Source organism: Anas platyrhynchos, chromosome 4 (assembly GCF_047663525.1).
Source record: "Anas platyrhynchos isolate ZD024472 breed Pekin duck chromosome 4, IASCAAS_PekinDuck_T2T, whole genome shotgun sequence".
Taxonomy (NCBI): Eukaryota; Metazoa; Chordata; class Aves; order Anseriformes; family Anatidae; genus Anas; species Anas platyrhynchos.
The window spans coordinates 79,523,707-79,536,957 of NC_092590.1; the positions used below are offsets into that span (position 1 = coordinate 79,523,707).

General features: G+C 65.2%; 1 protein-coding gene across 2 annotated transcripts in view; it reads left to right on the forward strand.

The window, feature by feature from the left end:
- LOC101803899 (dedicator of cytokinesis protein 2-like) overlaps positions 1-12,860 on the forward strand; it is a 65,031-nt gene extending 52,171 nt beyond the window's left edge. For both annotated transcript variants that reach the window (XM_072037993.1, XM_072037994.1), the window contains exons 29-53: positions 1,567-1,665; positions 1,919-2,013; positions 2,564-2,642; positions 2,771-2,871; positions 3,069-3,127; positions 3,699-3,847; positions 4,772-4,857; positions 5,317-5,473; positions 5,745-5,785; positions 6,012-6,102; positions 6,197-6,316; positions 6,769-6,858; positions 6,999-7,103; positions 8,480-8,621; positions 8,770-8,851; positions 8,955-9,039; positions 9,268-9,354; positions 9,898-10,074; positions 10,202-10,285; positions 10,369-10,506; positions 10,771-10,856; positions 11,305-11,455; positions 11,655-11,751; positions 11,979-12,112; positions 12,180-12,860. In XM_072037993.1, the coding sequence (XP_071894094.1) occupies positions 1,567-1,665; positions 1,919-2,013; positions 2,564-2,642; positions 2,771-2,871; positions 3,069-3,127; positions 3,699-3,847; positions 4,772-4,857; positions 5,317-5,473; positions 5,745-5,785; positions 6,012-6,102; positions 6,197-6,316; positions 6,769-6,858; positions 6,999-7,103; positions 8,480-8,621; positions 8,770-8,851; positions 8,955-9,039; positions 9,268-9,354; positions 9,898-10,074; positions 10,202-10,285; positions 10,369-10,506; positions 10,771-10,856; positions 11,305-11,455; positions 11,655-11,751; positions 11,979-12,112; positions 12,180-12,269 (2,625 nt within the window). In that variant the 3' untranslated portion in view covers positions 12,270-12,860. The remainder of the gene's footprint in view (positions 1-1,566; positions 1,666-1,918; positions 2,014-2,563; positions 2,643-2,770; positions 2,872-3,068; positions 3,128-3,698; positions 3,848-4,771; positions 4,858-5,316; positions 5,474-5,744; positions 5,786-6,011; positions 6,103-6,196; positions 6,317-6,768; positions 6,859-6,998; positions 7,104-8,479; positions 8,622-8,769; positions 8,852-8,954; positions 9,040-9,267; positions 9,355-9,897; positions 10,075-10,201; positions 10,286-10,368; positions 10,507-10,770; positions 10,857-11,304; positions 11,456-11,654; positions 11,752-11,978; positions 12,113-12,179) is intronic.
- Positions 12,861-13,251: the final 391 nt, after the last annotated feature.

Genomic DNA, 13,251 nt, shown 5'->3' on the forward strand with positions numbered 1-13,251 from the left:
TTCATTCGTTTGCTTTTCACAAGGTAATTCCCTGTGCTGCTTCCTTTCCTCGGGGGCAACACGGCAGCCCCAGAGGAAAGGTTACCCCTGAAACCACCCACGGGCCCTGCCAGTGACACTAAGCCACCTTCATTCATTCTGAGCCTGCCAAATGATGCATCCTCCTCAGAAAGAGCTGCCTTTTCCCAGCTACCAGGGCAGGGAGAGCTTTCTGGCTGAACGGCCAAGCATGGGCCATGCTGGATGCTGCCGAAACCCAGGAGGTGTCATGAAACTGCGTGGCCAAGCGTTTGTCCTTGCTCAGCACCAGCCGTGCAGGGTTCTCCATTGCCCCGAAGTTGCCCTGGGCTGTGCCTGGCCCCTGCTCACAGTGGCACTCCCCAGGGCAGCCGGGCTGGTTTGTATTTTCCCCAGGAACACGTTTCTCTCTTTGTGGCACCCTTGTGGCTGCGGCTGGCGCTCAGAGCAGCCAGCTTTCCAGCACACCGGCTGTGTTGCTGCGTGTTGTGGGGCTGGGGCAGGGCTGGTGTGTCCCTGGTGCTGCTGTGCACGGGGTGGCTCCAAGTCACAGCCTCCCCGAATGGTACGCGAGGGCCTGGAGCTGTTGGCAGGCACCCAAGGTGCGGGCTCGGTGGCATCCCCAGCAGGGAGCAGTCCTTTGTGCCTGGTGGCAGGCAGCCTTCGGGAAGAAATGCTTTAAAGTGCCTCTCTGAGCCTGGTATTGCGTGCTGGCCAGCAGCTGAGTGACCAGAGCTCAAGATGGTCCTGGAGATCGAGCAACACTTCCTCGTTCAGTGATCAGGAGCTCCAACCCCATCAGCTCTCAGGCTTTTAACACTGAGCATCCATCAGGGAGTTTCCACTAGCTTTGTCCCCAGACCAAAGCTCCTCTTAACAAGTCAGTATTCAAAGTGCTTTAAAGTCTACTGCAGACTCAGATTTTACGTTAGAAGCATCATCAAGAAAATGTTGCATTTATAATAGACTAAAGGGAAGATGAAAGGCTTTGGTGAGCAGCAGGTGGGGCATTGCTCTCTGCCACCTGCTCCTCTCTTGTTTCATGAACAATGCAACAGAGCACAAGTCCAAGATCAAGGACAACCTTTCTCACTGTGCAGAATGGGAATCCTGGTCAGCCTTTGCTACAGCTGCCCTGCTCGTGTCATAACAGGGCTGTGAGCTCCCAGAGCGGGAGCACAGCTCAGTTTGGGACCCCTCACTAAAGGCACAGAAGGAAGCTGCTTGCCATTCTAAAAATGCACTTACATATTACCTTTAATTCACTTTAAACCCACAGATTTATGCTACCACAAATACATTATGGTTATGTCCACGTTCTCTGCAGCACCATGGTGGTTGACAGGGCTGTCCCACCCTGGGAGCGGGGTGTGCAGAGAGCGGAGACAAAGGGACGAGGGAGCCAGGGCTGAGTGGGGCACAAGGAGAGGTCTGGAGAGGCAGGGAGCGGGGCCTCGGGGTGGGGATGGCTGGAGGAGCCTGAGTGGGCTCACAGGGCCCCCTCGACACTGGCCACGGCAGTGCTTGACCCAGCTGCTCCCTCCTCAGAGTCACTACGTGGCCTGCATGGCTGCCATCCTGAGCCAGATGGACAAGGACCACTACAGCTCCTACATCCAGGCGTTCCCCTCCCGGGCTGAGCTGATGGTGAGTGCTGCCCCACGCAGCGAGACCTGGGCCATGGCAGGGGGCACCGGGCATCTCCACTCTGACCCTCCAGAGGGACACCCCGCTGGCCCCACCACCCTGCCCGCAGCAGGGCACCTGGCACTGCTGTCACCGCCCTGGCCACCGGCACCGCTCGCGTCCCCACTGCTGGGTGGCCGTTTGCTCCTGGCCCTGGCGCTCAGCACAGCATCACGGCTGAGCCCCAGCCCCTGACGTCTCCTCTCTTGGGCAGGACTTCCTCATGGAGACCTTCATCCTCTTCAAGGACCTGATCGGCAAGACGGTGTACCCCTCGGACTGGATGGTGATGAACATGGTGCAGAACCGGTGAGGACCCTGGGCTGGGAGGGACCCCGGTGCTGGGGCTGGGTGTGAGAGCTGGGGCACCTTGCTGGGGCACGCAGACACTGCCTGAGGCTGCCCTGGCCCCCCACGTCTGTCTCAAGCAGCCCAGGAACAGGAGCCGCTCTCTCCATCCCCATGGGCATGCTGTGGGGTCCTGGGGGAGGGGGGAGCTGCTGCCAGACACCCCATCCCTCCTTCCCTGGGTGTCTACTCACAGCAGCTGTGCTGGGGTTGAAGTTGGGATGCCAGGGACGTGTCTGTTCCTACCTCCAAGCGGGTGCACCCGTGCAGCCCCTGGCTGCAGCACAGTGGGCAGAAGGGATGCGGTGCCACGGGGACGGGGGCAGGAGCACACTGAGAGCCCCAGCCCCTGGGGAAAGCTGGTGGTGCCCCAGGCTGCCCTACCTGCCCCTGTTTCTTGCCTCCCTTGGCCGGGGGCTGCAAGCCCTGCTCCCCCCTGCTGCTGGTGGGCAGGGGGTCCGGCAGCGTGGCCACCCCCTGCTCAGCGCCCATGCTGCGGGTGCTCCTGCAGGGAGTTCCTGCGCGCCATCAACCAGTTTGCCACGACGTTGACGGAGATGTTCCTGAGCAGCAGCAGCTTTGAGCTGCAGGTAAGGGGGCACCACCCCCACCCCCGACGGGGGCTGCAGGGGGCATGCCCAGCCTGCGGGGCTGCTGCATCCCGCCCCAGCTCCCCCTGTGCCACCCCACCTGGCACTTGTCCCCATTTTCACTGCAGCTTTGGAACAACTATTTCCACCTGGCCGTGGCTTTCCTCACCCAGGACTCCCTGCAGCTGGAGAACTTCTCCCAGGCCAAGCGCACCAGCATCCTGGCCAAGTGAGTCACTCCTGCCCCCGCCTGCCCGAGCTCTGCCGCTCGGGTTGAGGCTCCAGCCCCAGCCTGCCGCCGTGCTGTGCAGGCAGGGATTTGGGGATGAGCCGCTCAGGCTGTGCATGGCCTCCTGGCCTGGAAGGTGACATGCCATGGACCGTGCCCAGCTGCAGAGTGATGCTAACCACCCCCCATCCTGGCAGGTACGGGGACATGAGAGCCAAGATTGGAGCTGCCATTCGGGACATGTGGTACAACCTAGGTGAGCCGTGGTGTTGCCAGCAATGAAGGGGCTTGGAGAGTCTCTGCAGGCTGGCGTTGATCACCTCTATCCCCAGAACGGGTGCTGGGGAGTGGAATAGTCCAAGTGTGGGGCATGGGAGGCTGCAGCCGTGTGCCCCATGGGATGCTGTGGGATGTGCCAGCCCGTGGTCCTGAGGCCACTCTCCCAGCCAGCAGTGTCCCCGCGCCAGGGCTGGCGTCTGCTCGTGGCTCTGTGCCGAGTGGCACGGCGCAGCCCCAGTGCAGCATCGGGCATGGGCTGGGGAAGGGGCTGTGCTGGGACGATGTCTCCTCCTGCGTGTGGAACCACAGAGCAGTGCCTGGTGCCCACAGGCTCCTGTGTGGGTTGTTTGCCTGTGCAGTGCCTCTGGGTCACCAGCACAGCCCCAGCTGATGGCCCCATAGCTGGGTGTTGGTTGTGCTGTCCTGGCCACACAGCGCGACCTCCCTGCCACCAGCACTGGGTGTGCAGACCTCTCCTACCGCCACTGCCTGTTCCTGGGCACAGGCTGCGAGTGCCTAGGCAGAGCAGCCTTCCGTGCCCTCCCCAGGCCATCGCAAGATCGAGTTCATCCCGGGCATGGTCGGCCCCATCCTGGAGATGACGCTTGTGCCGGAGCTGGAGCTGCGCAAGTCCACCATCCCCATCTTCTTCGACATGATGCTCTGCGAGTACCAGCTGACCGCGAGCTTCAGCCGGGTGGGTGCCCAGGGCCAGGCAGGGCTGGGGAGGCCAACGCGGCTGGATCCTGCCTCTCGCCCGGGCTCACCATCCCTGTGGCATGGGTGGGGGCTCCTGGGGTGTGCGGCTGCAGCAGGGAGGGGCTGGGGCCAGGGGCTCCCACCTCAGGGTGGTGCCGAGCATTTTGCAGTGAGCAGCAGGGACAGGCCAGGTTGTGTGCACTCAGCGGGCCCCAGCACTGGCTGGAAACAAGAGCACGGCAGGAGGGGAGAGGTCTGTATAAACCTCCTGTATTGGCACACTCTTCCTGAGCTGCTGTGAGTTTTCTCTGTGCAAAAGGTTTTTCCGATTTGTGATTGGGTCTTTTCTGAGCTGGAAGCGTATCTCCCTGTGGGACGTCCTGTGGAATAAGGGCTGGGACCCCCAGAGCCATGCTCTCATGTCCCGTGCTGTGCATGTGCAGGCTTCAGAGTCCACTGGGAGCAGCTGCAGCACAAACCCCAAGGCTAAGCTTCGGCTGGCGGGTGGGGGACCCCGGCAGGCACAGCCCTGACCCCCAGCAGGGCAGGCAGCGGCTTTAGGGGGCACGGGGCAGAGCCCAGAGATCCCCGGGACACCATCCTCTCCACAGCACTGGGATGCCCCAGGCTGCAGCAGCAGCCCAGGCTGCTGGGAGGTGGCAATGAGGAAAGAGCAGGACCTGGGGAGCAACTGGGAGCCCGTGGGAGCTGGGCAGGGGGACTGAGCTGGGCAGCCCTGGGAGAGCCGCCCCCAGCAGCTGAGCCCTGGGCTGCCTGCGTGGCCCAAGCTGGCTCCAGCCCTGCAGCCACCCTCTCCTGGTGCCACTGCTTTGTGCCCTGCAGAGCTGCGGCCGTGGCAGCCTGGGGCTGAGCTCAGCACATCCTCGGTTCCTGGGACGCCCTCACCTCTGTATCTTTGCAGTTCGAGGATGAGATCCTGCGCAAGCTGGACAGCGAGGTGGAGGGTGGCCGGGGAGACGAGCAGTACAAGCAGCTTTTTGAGAGCATGTGAGTGTGCAGCACCTCCACCATGCCCTTCCCTCTGCGACCGACCCTTTGCTATGCTCTGCGCCCCTGCACCAGCTGCATCTTGTCCACCCCACTCCTCCGTGCTGTGCTCTGACCCAGGGCGCACCTCCTGGGGCGCTGGATCTGAGGGAAGAGGCTGTGCCCAGGGAGCACCACAGCAGCTCCAGCCAGCCCCCCCCGGTCCCCGCCCTGCCCTGGCTTTGCTCCTGCCCCACGGTGCCCATCTCAGCCTGGTGTGCGGGCGGTTGGGGCATTTGGGTCTCTCCCCCATCCCTGCTGTGTCTGCTGGGGGCAGCACGGCTGCTGGCTGGCCGCTGACCCGGCGGTGCTGTTTTGTCCCTTGTGGGGGGGCCTGGCACCCGCCCCTCGGGTACAGCTAAGCTGGGGCATTGCGGAGCTGAGCACGCAGCCAGACCCATCGCCTCCTCTGCTCCCCAGCCTGCTCAGCTGCTGCCGGGGTCACCCTGAGCTGGCCAAGCCTGGGGAGAACTTTGTGGCACTGGTAACGGGGCTCCTGGAGCGGCTCCTCGACTACCGGGCGGTTATGAACGACGAGAACAAAACCTACAGCATGAGCTGCACCGTCAACCTCCTGGTGGGTGCCCACCCCGTGACCCCAGCTCCCGGGACCGGCTGTGCTCAGCCCCACATCCCCCTGAATACCCGTGGGGTCTGCAGCAGCCCCAGCACAGCAGAGCTGGGGTGCGCAGGGTGCCAGGCTGGGCAGTACCACGCAGCCCTGCGCTGCCAAGGGCAGCCCGGTGCCTGCTGGGCTGGGTCCTGCTGGCAGCGTGACCCGGAGCTGGGGAGCACGGGGGCTGTGCTGGGAGCCCCCTGGGGCTGCTCTAATGCCTGCTCTTCCCCAGAACTTCTACAAGGAGATCGACCGCCAGGCCATGTACATCAGGTGAGCGCTGCCCCAGGGAGACCCCCGGCACCGGCCGGTGCTCTGATGGAGCTGGCAAGCACAGGAAGGCGCCCAGCATCAGCCAGGGGGTCCCCATCCTTGAGCTGCCCCCACCCCGCCTGCCCCAGCCCCTGCATGGGGGGAGGAAGGTGGAGTGGCCGGAGGGCAGGGTGCCGGGGCTGTTCCTCCCCGGCATCATGCCCGGCACGTGGTGCCCTGCTCCCAGGTACCTGTACAAGCTGAAGGACCTGCACATCAGCTACGAGAACTACACGGAGGGAGCCTACACGCTGCTGCTGCACGCGAGGCTCCTCAAGGTGCGGCACGGTGGGTGGGGGCCGGGGGCTGCCACGTGCCTCGGGGTCCCCAGGGCTCTGCGTGACACCCTGCTGCTGCTGCTGCCCCGCACAGTGGTCGGATGAGGCGAACACGGCGCCCATGCAGGGCTTGCACAGCCCCAGCCTGCACACCCAGAGGCAGCTGAAGGAGGCTCTCTACAACCAGATCATCAACTACTTCGACCAGGGCAAGGTGAGCAAAGTGTGGGGCAGCTGCAGCCCCCCAGCCATCCCAGCTCCCCCCCATCGCCGCCCTGCTCCGAGCCCCCCGTGGTCAGGGTGTCCCTGCCCTATTGCCAGGGTGGGGCTGGCGCTGCCCTGTGCCAGGCAGGAGTCAGTGAGCTGGGGCCGGATGGTTCATCCCTGCAGTCCCCCAGCTCTCAATTCCCCCATCCTGTTTGAGCTTCAGCCCTGGCCCTGGGGAAATGTGGGGAGTTCTGGCACCCCACAGGGGGTTGGCCTGGCAGGGGGCACCGTGGCTGACGATGGCAGGAGGTGAGCCCTGCTGCAGCACGCCGGGGACCCATCCTGCTCCTCGTGCAGGAGCAGAGCTGCCGTTACCCTGCAGAAGAGGCTGTGTGCCCTGGAAGCACCCAGTCCCCTTCCCACCCCAGCTTACCCCACACCCTGGCCCCTCTGCTGCAGATGTGGGAGGAGGCCATCCACATCTGCAAGGAGCTGGCAGAGCAGTACGAGAGCGAAATCTTTGACTACGAGATGCTGAGTGAGATCCTGGTGAGTGCCCGGCTGGGCTGGGCGATGGAGCGGAGCGGGGTCTGGGCTGGGGGCACTGTGCCACTGGGCCATGAGCCGTGGGGCAGGGCAGGGGGGGCTGCGGGGCTCCTGCACCCCTCCAGCGCCATCTCCCCTTGCAGCAGCGGGAAGCCAAGTTCTACGAGAAGATCCTGAAGGTGCTGCGGCCCAGCCCAGACTACTTTGCTGTGGGCTACTACGGGCAAGGCTTCCCCACCTTCCTCCGGGTAAGTCTCCTGGCTGCTGTGCTCAGCCTGGGCTTCTCTGCAGCGATGTGCTGTGCCCTGCCCACGGCCAGCTCTGTCCAGCAGCTGTGGCCATTTCAGGGCATTGTCCCTGCAAGCAGAGTCCCAGAGCTGTCCCTGCGCCTCACCAGGATGGCAGCAACAAGATGGTCCCTGTGGCCTGGAGAGATCAGGCTGCCCAGGGAGGTTGTGGGGTCTCCTCTGGAGATATCCAAGGCCTGTCTGGACGCCTCTCTGGGCAGCCTGCTCTAAGGAACCTGCTTTGGCAGGGGGCTTGGACCCGATGATCTCTTGAGGTCCCTTCCAACCCCTACAATTCTGTGATTCTGTGATCTAGTGGAGGCCTGGCAGCACATGGGGATGGGGATGGAGACATGGTCCTGAGGGATGAGGTGAGCGGGAGCTCCTTGGAGCTCACCCCAGCTTGCTTTGGGGTGCAGCACTTAGAAAGAAACACATGGCATGAAAAGCTGCGGTTCTCACTAGCACATGACAGAAGGCCCTGGGCAGTGCCCTTGGCACGCAGGGCTGTACCTCTGCTGGCCCATCTCTGCGCAGAGCGCTGGTCCTGGTGCTCCACCTGCAGCAGCTGTACCTGCGCTACCTCGTGGCTGCAGCACGCAGGGAAGTTGTGTCTGCACCACACTGCCTGGGCGCACAGGCAGATTTGTGCTGTACCTGTCTGGGGTGCAGAGATGTCTGTGCTCCCTGTGAATGCATTCAGGTACCTCCTGGAGCATCCCCACTGCCCCTCCACGTCCCTGCCAGCAGCACAGGTTTAGGGAGAATGGGAGGCCTTCAGGCAGTGGTTTGCTCAGCACCCTTCTGTTTCCCTGTGCTGGCATCCAGCGTCCCCCAGTGAGAGCAAGGCAGTGTTTCAGCCCCATTCACTCCTTTTACTTTTCTTACATTTTTTAGTCTGCTTGGGCACCAGTTTGCGTGCTTGGTGCGCTTCTTCCAGCTGAAGTGTTGGTGCTTATTTTGCTACTCTGCTGTTCCAGCCACAGCAAGAGCTGCATCATTTTTCACAAGGTCAACCCCATTTCCAAGGTCTCCTTGCTGCCTCCTGGGTGGGTTTCTGTATCCACTGGCTGCAGACCTGGTCACTGTGCACCTGAGCAAAGAGCTTCCCTCCAGAGCCCCAGCTGCCAGAGCCAGCTACCCTTTAATTCCATTTTTCTCCAGCTGTTGGGCTAGGGGATTTTCTTTCCAAGAAGGGGTTTCCCCCTCGGTTGGAGGCTCAGCCTTGCTGGTACTTGCACCCGCCCGTGTACATCGGCGCTCACTGCAGCCCGAGCACAGGAGGGCCCCCGGCCCCACTCACAGCGTGCCGGGACCGACTGCCCTTCCTCCCACAGAACAAAGTCTTCATTTACCGGGGCAAGGAGTACGAGCGCCGGGAGGACTTTGAGATGCGGCTGCTGAGCCCCTTCCCCAACGCTGAGAAGCTGCAGACCACATCTCCGCCCGGCCCCGACATCACTGGCTCCCCGGGGCAGTGTATCCTGGCAGCGTGGGCACGGGCAGGGCGGGCGGCTCCCTGGGCCCTCATCCCCACACGGGTCCCGCAGCACCTCCCGCACACCCCCCATCCCCTCTCCCCTACAGCCCCAGCCCCTCAGCCCTTGAGGCTCCTTCACTCCCGCAGACATCCAGTGCTTCACCGTGCAGCCGGTGGAGGAAGCCAAGGTCCGGTTCAAGGACAGGAGCATCCCGGAGCAGATCACCAAGTGAGTCCCCCAGCAGGGACGGGTTCACCACCTGGTGTGGGACACCACGGGGACGTCTTCCCCTGCACACGTCTCTGTGCCCTGTCCCTTCCCTCCTCTGCAGCTTCTACAAGGCCAACCACGTCCAGAAGTTCAGCTACTCGCGGCCCTTCAAGAAAGGCCCAAAGGATCCAGACAACGAATTTGCAGTGAGTGCTTCCAGGGGCTGCCGGGACCCCAGGACGGGGGGAAAGACAGAGCTGCAGGGGCCCTGAGAGGAGCCAGGTCTCAAGGGGATGCAGAGGGACAGGGGGCTCTGGTCCTGGGATGGGGAAGGCGGCAGCCCCGTGTGGGAGCCCCCCACCCCGTGGGGTGGCCGGGGGCACCCTGAGGTGACGGGGAGGGGGGCGGTGCGGTGACTGCTGCCCTGCCCGCAGAACATGTGGATTGAGCGGACGACCTTCGTGACAGCCTACCCCCTGCCTGGCATCCTGCGCTGGTTCGTGGTGACCACCACTACCACGGTGAGGAGGGGGCTGCGAGGGGAGTGGGGCCATCCCCAGGCACCCCTTTCCCGGGCTGCCCCCTGCCCAGCCAGCGGCTCCACTCGTGGCTTTTACCCCTCAGTCAGAGTGGGGGGGGGGAGCCCAAAGCCCAGGGGGTCCGGGTGCTGCGGCAGTGAATGCAGGCAGCACGCAATCTGGGCTGTGGCACCGCTCTGCTGCAGAGCCCCCCTCCAGCAGCACAAGTGCTGCCACACAGCGTCCCCGGGGTGCTCACTGCTGTTGCACAGCGGCCCCCACAGTGCCAACGACGTTTCCGTAACCTCCCCACGGAGCTGCCCCTGCCACGCTGCCACCTGGGCTGCAGCCTCGCGCCTGCAGTGAGAACCCTGCAGGCAGCCCGGAGCCAGGGACCCACACAGCGCGTCCCTGCAGGCCACCAGCTCAGTGCCAGAGGCTCGAGGGGCTTCTTGGGGGCCCCCGGGGTGAGATGTGCAGCCCCGGGGCTGGGGAGGGCAAGGCTGCAGGCCAGGCAGCTGCTGACCCCCCCTTCCCTGGGCACAGAACATCATCTCCCCGCTGGAGAACGCCATCGAGACCATGATGAAAACAAACGAGAAGATTCTGAGTGAGATCAACCGGCACCAGAACGACCCCAGCCTGCCTGTCAACCCCCTTTCCATGCTGCTCAACGGCATCGTGGACCCCGCCGTCATGGGCGGCTTCGCCAAGTATGAGACGGTGAGGACTGAGGACGTGCGGGTGCTGCCCCGGGCCGGTGCTCTTGGTGTGGGGACAGAGCACAGGGCACCAGCACCACCCTGTGCCCGTGGCAGCCACCAGCGGGACTGAGCGGGGCTCGCTGCAGGCCTTCTTCCAGGAGTCATACCTGAAGGAGCACCCCGAGGACCAGGGGAACATCGACAAGCTGAAGGACCTGATCGCCTGGCAGGTACCGCCTGTGGCACCCCGCCAGCAGCCCTGGCCCGGGGAGCCCCACGATCCCAGCCAGACCCGCGCCCTCTTCTCCTGCAGACCCCGCTGTTGGCAGAGGGGATCCGGATCCACAAGCGGAAGGTGACGGAGGACTTGCGGCCCTTCCACGAGCGCATGGAGCAGTGCTTTGTGCAGCTGCGGGCCAAGGTGGAGAGCCAGTACGGCGTGCGGGAGATGGTGAGTGCCAGGGCAGCGCGTGGCACCCGCAGGGGCTTGCTGCAGGAGGTGCCCCACGTCTTGGGGCCGTGGGTTGGGCCCGATAAGGCCACAGCTGCAGCAGCAGCGGGGCTGGGGGCAGCGTGCGTGTGGGAGCACAGGGGCTCTGCCTGCCCTGGGAGCAGGGACGACTGCCGCTGGGTAGCACAGCAACCAGGAGGGGCGAGAAGGGCGAGAGGCTCCGTGCCTCACCCCTCCTGGCTCTCGGTCCCCCGGCGCTCTCAGATCTCCTTCGAGGACCGGCGAAGTGGGCGACCCCGCTCTGCAGCCTGGGGACCAGACTGGGACCGGCTGAGCCACGCTGGAGACAGGCGAGTGCGGTGTTGGGGAGGAACGCTGGTGGCCCTGCCTTACCCCCTGCCACCCCCACAGCCCTGAGCCATTCCCACTCCCCGGGGCACCACGCGCTTCCCTCCCTCCTGCCCCAGCGCAGTGCCCACCCAGCTTCCCTTCCCGGTGCTTTATGCCGAGCCACATCTTGGGGGCCCATCCCACCACGCCACCCCCATCCCATCGGGAGGACACAGAGCAGACACACCACATGCAGCCCTCCCAGCTCACCTGGACACCGCTGTCCCTGAGCCATCCGTGCCTCTCCCTCTTGGTCCCACCTCAAGCACCCACTGCTGAGCTCTGCCAGGGTCGGCGCTGGTGCCTGGCTCAGGGCGGCCGTGCCTGGTTGTGGCCCGGCTGGTGAGCAGCACGGCCCCGCTCCCACTCCCCTGCACTGGCCGCTCACCAACCCCGGTCTCTCTGCAGCACGGAGGCACCCCCGACCCCAAAGCCTGCCCCGCGCACTGCTGAGGGCGAGGACCGCAGGAGCGAGCGCAAGGAGAACCGCTCCAGCACCTTCTTTGGGTACTGGCGGCAGGAGACGCGCCTGTCTGTCCCGGAGCTGCCAGAGCCCAAGGTGATGGTGCCCAGCACAGCCCTGCAGCCTCCCTGCTCGCTCTGGGCTGACAGAGGGGAGCAGGGGCAGAGCTGGAGGCGTGCGGGGCCCAGAGCCCTGCAGACAGGGGGCTGGGGAGCATCGTGCCCTGCCAGAGGCTCCTGCGCTCCTGGGCCGTGGTCCTGCCCCCCGGGCACTGAGCCCCCTCTCCCTGCCCCAGGATGACAAGCGGAGACTGTCCCGCAACATGAGCGAGAGCAGCTTGGGCAGCTGCGATGGGAAACAGCCGCCACCGAGCCGCGAGCCCAGCCCCGCAGGTACCCCCAGCCCCGCAGCCTTCCCATCCCCTGCAGCCGGGGGGCACCTCCCCAGCCCCACAGCCCCGTTGACGTCCAACCCCTGAGAGCAGGAGCTGCAGCCCCAGCCCCTCAGCACTGGGCCCTCGCTCCCGGGGGTGGCCACGGGCAGCCCAGGGCCCCCGGAGCAGGCCCGGGCCCCCCCGGTGCTGTGCCAGCCGCACTCCCCAGCCTGCCTTCCTCCACAGCGCTGTCCCCGTCCCCCACGGGCTTCGGCGGCCGCGTGAAGAGCGCGAGCAAGGCCCCGCCGCTGCCCCGCAGGATCAGCCCCACGGTGTACGAGGCCTTCCTGGAGCAGAGCGATGCTGCCAGCGGGGGGAAGGTACCGCACGGCCCTGCCCCGGCCCAGCCCGGCCCCTGCCCCCCGTAACCACCCCCTCTGCTCGCAGGCGCTGCCGTCACCAACAGCGGATGGAAGCAGGGGGCTGAAGTCGCCCCCGCCGCCGCCACCGAAGTCCAAGCGGCTGTCACAGCTCTGAGCCGTCCCTACCCTGCCCGTGGGGGCTGGAGCACGGGGCCCTGCCCCGGCCGCCCCCCTGCCTCTCCCACAGCGCTCGCACCAGAAGCACCCGTGTGGCTCCGGGACACCCCGTGCACCCTAAGGTGCTGCTGCCCTCGGCCTGGGACCCCAGCTGGGACCCCCCGACCACTGCTCTGCTTCAGACCTGGCCCGGCCCTGCTGCCTCCCCCACGCAGCCCCCCAGTGCCTTGCCTGCAGGCTGCCAAGAGGACTGCCATCCCACCACCACCATCACCCTGGCACAGAGCGAGCCGGAAAGCTCCCTGCCAGCCTGTGCTGAGCCCCCCCATACCCTTCCTCTGCTGCCTCCCCCATCCCACAGCACTGGGATGGAGGCTTCTGGCCCTGGCCATGATCGCACAGGAGCCAGGTCGGTGAGCACAGCCTGGGCAGCGCCGTACCCTGTGCAGTGCCATCTCCCCTGCTGGTATCCAGCCTCACAACCCCACCTGTGCTGAGCTAGCACCGCTGCGGCCAGCGGCACGGCCCCTGCCTCCCTGCTGCAGGCAGGCTGCAGCCATGAGCCCACTAATAAAGGACCCACTTGTCAGCCAGGTGCCCTGCAGTGTTCATCAAAACCCAACGCACATTGCAGCACTCGTCCCTGCCCCCAGGGCCCCAGCATCACACCGTGCTCCAGAGCCGGGCCTCGTGGCGAGGAGAGCCCAAAGCAGCCCCACGTGCTGGGGCTCCCGTTCTCAGCAGCGGGGCTGTGCCAGGTCTCGCGCAGGGACAACCAGCTCGCCACTCTGCCTGCGGAGCTGCACCAGGCTTTTTATTTCCCCCTGGCGTTGCAGGCTCAGGAGCCACGTTTACAGTCTTCTGTACTAAACAGCAGGAACCCAGACCCACACCGAGGGGACGGGGAGGGACGGGGCTGCCTGCAGCAGGAAGCTGCCATCAGCGGGTTCCTGGCTACGAAGGAGGGCACGGACTGGCTC